Raw genomic sequence first — 6,778 nt, 5'->3', positions numbered from 1 at the left:
TATATATATATAAAAACTAGAAGGAAGGAGTTAGAATTTTTCAGACATCTTTTCTTTCCATTCCTTTCAAGGTATGTCTATGTTGCCGATTTAATGGATCACAACATTCATGTCTTGCAAAAACATGCCAATTTCAGTTTAACTCCTTTAAAGGTAAGCTTTGGCCAATTTGGAACAAAATATAATCTGGGTATTCAGGGTATAGGTTGGATCCAGTCAGCTTCTTCATCAAATGTCACCCAATCCCCCTCTCCTTCCATCCCACATGGCTTTTCTCCATGTAGGTCTCATGAGGCTCAGCATAGTCTTTTTGGTGGGCAAAAGGGACCCCTCTTTATTTTTCACCATTAGAAAAACTGTTTGGATTCAGCCCTATGTCTGAAACAAAAATGTGGATGCTGTATAGAAGTGCAATAAAAGCAAGATGATACACACAATCAACAATGCAATAGATTACAATCCTGTTCCCTTATACAAGGGTCTTTCAGGACTGTTCCATTGTATTGCAGTTCTAATCCCTTTATTTAAAAGCCCTCCTGAACATTCCTTTCCCCCCACATTCTCTGGAATGATAGACGTGTGGGAACATTACTGATCACCTTATGTAGGCCACCACAGAGAGTGCAGCTGCTGATTTTGCCCATTTGCAGGATCTCATTTTTTGATAGGCCCACTCTAAAAAGGAACCCAAGACCAGGTTAGGACAACGTCAGTGCTTTTGTAGATTTCAGTAATGTGGAATACATGAAGCTGCCGTATACTGAATCAGACCATTGGTCCATCAAGCTATTCAGACTGGCCCAAGCTTTCCAGGGTCTCTGGTGGAGATCTTACACATCACCTACAACCTGGCCATTTCAACTGGAGATGCCAGGGATTGGCTGAGGGGCTGGAGGCCATGGTGGGATTGTTGAAACAGAGCCAGTCTGAGACTAAGACAGAGGTTCTGTGGCTGGGTAGGGGAGATTCAGGACTGGGGTGCCAACTCCCGGCTCTTGATGGTGTGCCCCTAACACTCACACTGAACATCAAAAGCCTGTGTGTGCTTCTGGATGCCCCCATATTGATGGAGGCCCAGATCTCTAATGTTGCCATACTGGCATGTTTTCAGCTACGCCAGGTCAGGCAACTGGCCCCCTTCTTGCCTCACCCTGATCTAGCCACAGTAATCCATGCAATGGTGACCTTCAGGCAGACTACTGTAACTTGCTCTATGCAGGGCTACCCTTGAGACTGGAAATTACAACTGGTCCAGAATGCAGTGGTGCATGTTCATACTGGAACCCCATGGACAGCACACATTCAACCAGTGCTCTGCAAGGCTCCAGGTTGAAAACCAGATCAGATTCAAGGTTTTGGTACTTACCTTCAAGGCCCTAAATGGTCTGGGACCAGTGTACCTATGGGATCACCACTTCTGGTATACCTCCCTCCCCCCGAAGAGCAGTACGCTCTGGAGAGAAGAACCTACTGGCAATCCCTGGCCCCCAAAATATCCAGCTGTCCTCAACCAGAGCCAGGGTTTTTTCGGCCCTTGCTCCAGCCTCATGGAACTCTCTGCTGAATAACATTTGTGCCCTGAGGGACCTAATGCAGTTCCGCAGGGCCTGTAAGGCAGAGATGTTCTGCCAGGCTTATGATTGAGGACAGCAACAGTGAACATCCATCTAGCCTGGCTTCTCCTTTTTCTCTGTCCCTTCACAGGGGAATTGACACAATCTGTCTTAATTTTAGCACCATCTGAAATTGCTTTTGTGTTGTTTACTGTTTTTACTGTTTTAATTGTTTAATCTGATTTATATGTTTATTTAATCTGTTGTTCACATCCTTGAGTCTTGTTCACAGGGGAGGGCGCTCCAGAAGTCTAATTTATAAATAAATTAAATAAATAAAAAACCAGGGGTCTTCTGCATGCCAAGCAGATGCTCTACAACGGAGCCACAGCCGCTCCCCAACACTGATCTAGCAAATTTCTTCCTTTCAGTATGGGAGAGAAAGAAATTTATATCATCAAGTAAGCATGCTTCCTATAGGTGAAAGCAGTTATGTTCAATGGCCCTGTTCACACGGAGCAGTTGCCGCGCTAAAGATATGGAAGATAGGCGGATTTTCCGGGCGCGATCACACCGCAACATCTGGGAAGCGTAGTGCTCCCATGGCTAACTTGTGGCTTTCTGTTGAAGATGCAGAGTAAAAAACTAGTACTTATGAGGTACTGGTTTCCGGAAACCGCGGGGCAAGGGCAGGCGTCTGATCGCGTTTCCGGTGGAATTTCATGGCATCCGGTGCCCACCGATGTTCCATCGCAAACAAGGTGTTCCCCCCCCCAAGTCTCCGCAGGATGCGCAAAAGCGCCCAACGGCGCATGCGCACAAACTTCGGTTAAAAAAACCCATCTGCCATGGAAGTGACGCCTACCAATTGCTGGTGTGATCGCGCCACACTGCTTCTTTGCTGCTCTGCAGGATAGCCGTGTGATCGGCATCTCACCCCCTAACCACAGGACCTCGACGGGACGTGTGATCGGGCGTCCGCACGTTATTTTGCTCCGGGGCAAACAGCCACGCTCCCCCCCCCCGCATTTTCCGGCCCGTGTGACCGGGACCAACAGTATGTATTGCAGTTACAAGCTTTCCTTCATGTTGCTTGGTTTCTTAGGTGCTACAGTTGGACACTCTAATTGATAACATATCTGTTGATCCTTACACTGGAGATATTTGGGTCGGATGTCATATCAATGGCTTCAAGCTGTTCTTCTATGATCCAGAAAACCTTCCTGGTTCTGAGGTTAGTAGGAATTTGCTTTTTCATCATGGGGAAAAAAAATACTTGGCAGTTGTTCTGATGAGAGGCAATGAGAGAACAGCAAAAAAGTATTTATTTAGTTAACAAAGCTGAAACAAAGCATAAGCATTTAAGCATGATACATTAAAAGATATAGACATTACACAGTAGGAGCATATGTACAGCAACAGACGGTATACAGTAGTAAAAGTCTACAGTCCATATCCCTTTATGAAAGCATCTTTCTGAACCCTTTCATCATGGTGCAGCCCTATTTGTAAGTTGCTCCTTTTTTCTTTAAAGTCCTTTTAAAAAAGAACAACTCATAAGTGCATTAAAAAAAAATTCTCTTCCTGAAGAGATCTAGAAGGCCTTTGACTTCCAAGTCTGGAGGATCTTCATGGTTGTGAAGCAGTAGCACAGATTTTGTTGAAAGGGGATGCTAAACTAATGCTAATTCTTGCTTCCTTTAAGGTCCTTCGCATTCAGGACATCCTTTCCGAGAAGCCTACAGTCAGCCAAGTGTATGTTGATGATGATGGGTCAGTCATTCAGGGAAGCTCAGTTGCCACAGTGTATGGCAAGAAGCTCCTTATTGGCACTGTATTTCACAGAGCGTTATCCTGTGAGCTGTAACTTGCCCATCATGGACTTTGCCACATGAAAAAGAGTCAGCGTCATCTGCCACCTGCAGTTCTGAAATGGCTAAATCTAACCTGCATTGCAATCAAGGTGAATTGGCATGTTTCTGGCTTTTTTTCTCCAGTCAGAAATGCAAGAACTACTATGATTTTAACAAGGAAGCAGCAAGGAAGAAATGTTGGATATTTGCAGTACGATTGGATTGAGACTTAAATTACATGTCCCTTTTGTCTAGAAAGGACATGACATCCTACATGGAAGGCTGCTTATGACTTGCTGCCTTCAGGTCCATGGAGGAAAATAAAGACCACCCTTAATAACGCACTGATGTCAGAAGTTATTTACAAACACTGTCATTCTCTTGGGGTACTTAAGCTTTTTTAAAAGCTCTAAACATTTGAGACCTTTGTAGTGTATTTTTTGCTTAGTTTGTGTTCTACGTTGTGTTCATACATGTGCCTTGTCCCTTATGGGAATCTCACCCCTCCCTCACACACAGGATTTTCTTTCTTGCTGGCTGAGCAGCCCCTGTATCTGTTTTCTTCTTGTAAGTTGATCTATGGCTGTCCTTCCATCAGATTATTATATATTTTGGTGCTGGTGTAGCCCAACAACTTGAGGGAAAAGACAAAACCACCATCTTATCTTCTACTGAAATGGCAGACGAGAGGCTTTTGGAAGTTTAAAATAAACAAAATGTTCTATTTAACTTGTAGGAGAAAAGGTCAGGTGGAATTTGGGGTAGGATGTATGAGGTGAACAGATAAAAACTGAGGTAACTTTGTAATCACACTAAATCCAAATAATATGTTGCCAACAAGTAAGTATTTTTGCTTTTCCACAAGGTCTTTGAAACTTTGAGGAGAGAAGCTTTCTTTTCAGTTTCTGCTTTAACTCAAGCATAGGTTTTTTAGTTTCACTGGCACATCACATTTAGAAGGTGGGAATGTACAGCCAACTTTCCCAAATCCTTCTCTCTACACAGACCAGATATCACTCATCATTTTAGAGCTGTTTCCCTTTCCACTGGGCAAGGATTACTTCTCTTTAGAAGCTCTGTCCCTTTTCAGCTTGAATGGGGATCTACTGTGATCCACTCACTCCTTCAGCCTCTGTCTCTTTTTCAGCTGTCAGTTCCCAACTGTCATTTCTTGACTGATGCTCTTCACAGAATTCAGTTTGAACAGCCTGTCACTCAAAGGTTCTCAGATTCTGTGAGGCGTTAACTCTTGATAGTCTGTCACACCCCTATATAGACCTTTCTAGAGCAATGTTCCCTCTAAGATGTGGAGTCTTGTGAGCAAAAATTCTACTTTGTGAGCTACTGGGATTAACGTTGTGAGCGAGCAATTTGGCTGCTGCATACATTAGTCTGCTCTGGAGCCATCCTTCCTGAGCTAAGACAAAAATGTGTGAGCTGGAGGCTAAAAAACTGTGAGCTAGCTCACACTAACTCAGCTTAGAGGGAACACTGTTCTAGAGTGCTTGCTTCAAATGAGGGCTTGATCCCAGGCATGTAACAGGTGGGGCTATGTGAATAGAGCTTTCTTAAAGGCACTATGTGCCTGGCTGTGCTGTTCAGTGGGGTTGGGGGGAAACCAGTTGTAGACAGGGGTCATTTCATAGAAAAAGAGCTAGGGGAACTCATTAGCATAACTCATTAGCATATGCCACACCCCCTGACATCACCGGAAGTGTGTCATAAGGCCACACCCCCTGACATCACCGGAAGTGTGTCATAAGGCCATACACCCCGCCCCCAACGGTCCTGGCCGCCGGCGCCGGCCTTGCAGCTCCACTGCCAAGCCCCATGAGGGGCCCGGTGGTGGACCTGCAAGGCCAGCGGGAGTGCAAGGAAGCCCCACGAAGGCCCTCCCTGGCCCCAGGCAGGCAGGGGTGGGGAGAGGCAGGGAGGAAGCAACTTACCCTCCCTCTTCTCCTGCCTCCTCCTGGCTGAATGAGGGCCGGAAGCAGGGGGCGGGGCTTCGTCATGTGCCCTGCCCCCATACCTCACCCAGGGGAACTGCGATCCCCCCCGAAATGACCTCTAGTTGTAGATCTCATTCCTGTTCCCAAACAACTAAGAGAAGCAGCATGACTACAGTGTTCTTCTTACAGCTACAGAGGGCACCAACTGTATCAAGCCCCTCCCTCTTTTCTCCAAGGGATTCCACACTACAGCTGGACAGGAGGGGAGCAAGGGAGACTTACTGTGCCCCAAACAGTTAACAGTCATAGAATCACAGAGTTGGAAGGGGCCATACAGGCCATCTTGTCTAACCCCCTGCTCAATGCAGGATCAGCCTAGAGCATCCCTGACATGTGTTTGTCCAGCCGCTGCTTAAAGACTGCCAGTGAGGCACTGCCCTAGGTAGCTGATTCCACTGCTGAATAACCCTTGCTGTAAAAAAAGTTTTTCCTAATATCAAGCCAGTACCTTCCCGTCCTTAATTTAAACCCATTAGTGTGAGTCCTATCCTCTGCTGCCAAAAGGAACAGCTCCCTGCCCTCCTCTAAGTGACAGCCCTTCAGATACTTAAAGAGAGCAATCATGTCCCCCCTCAGCCTCCTCTTCTCCAAACTAAACATTCCCAAGTCCCTCAGCCTTTCCTCGTAGGGCTTGGTCTCCAGCCACCCGATCATCCTCGTTGCTCTCCTCTGCACCCACTCCATTCTGTCCACATCTTTTTTGAAGTGAGGCCTCCAGAACTGCACACAATACTCTGTGTGGCCTCACCAATGCCGTGTACAGTGGGACTATCACATCTCGCGATTTGGATGTTATGCCTCTGTTGATACACCCCAAGATTGCATTAGCCTTTTTTGTCGCCACATCACATTGGCTGCTCATATTTAAGTTACAGTCCACCCATACTCCAAGATCTTGTTCACACACACTGCTACCCAGAAGCATCCAGTATCCAGTGCCCCATCCAGTATGCATGTTCCTCATTTTTGTTACTCTTTGTTACGTAGAACTTGGCACTTATCCTTGTTAATTTGCCTCTTGTTCACATCCGCAGCGTGTTCAGATCTCATTGAATTCTATCTCTATCTTCTGGGGTGTTTGCTGCTCCTCCCAGTTTGGTGTCATCTGCAAATTTAATGAGTAGCCCCTCCACATCCTCATCCAGATCATTTATAAAAATATTGAAAAGTACCGGGCCCAGAACTGAGCTCTATGGCGCCCCACTGGACACCTTGAGAGGTGGAGAGGAGCAGGCAGAAGAGCACCATTACAACGCACAAGTAGAGCTTCCCTGACTCATTCTTTCAGCATCAAGTGTGAAAATCATTTAGCTCCATAGTGGTGGCTCATTTTGATTTTAATCAGTGTCATTAAACTGCAGTC

At 46.0% G+C, this 6,778-nt stretch overlaps 1 protein-coding gene across 4 annotated transcripts in view; it reads left to right on the top strand.

Annotated features, from left to right (window-relative positions):
• The window catches only part of PON2 (paraoxonase 2), an 86,804-nt gene extending 82,726 nt beyond the window's left edge, over nucleotides 1–4,078 (top strand). For all 4 annotated transcript variants that reach the window (XM_015420214.1, XM_015420212.1, XM_015420213.1 and 1 more), the window contains 3 exons: nucleotides 72–153; nucleotides 2,659–2,787; nucleotides 3,259–4,078. In XM_015420214.1, coding sequence (XP_015275700.1) covers nucleotides 72–153; nucleotides 2,659–2,787; nucleotides 3,259–3,420 — 373 coding nt within the window. In that variant the 3' untranslated portion in view covers nucleotides 3,421–4,078. The remainder of the gene's footprint in view (nucleotides 1–71; nucleotides 154–2,658; nucleotides 2,788–3,258) is intronic.
• The last annotated feature ends 2,700 nt before the right edge of the window (nucleotides 4,079–6,778 follow it).

This window comes from Gekko japonicus, unplaced genomic scaffold (genome assembly GCF_001447785.1).
Source record: "Gekko japonicus isolate JY-2015 unplaced genomic scaffold, Gekko_japonicus_V1.1 scaffold154, whole genome shotgun sequence".
Classification (NCBI taxonomy): Eukaryota; Metazoa; Chordata; class Lepidosauria; order Squamata; family Gekkonidae; genus Gekko; species Gekko japonicus.
This window is presented reverse-complemented; position numbering and strand designations above follow the sequence as displayed.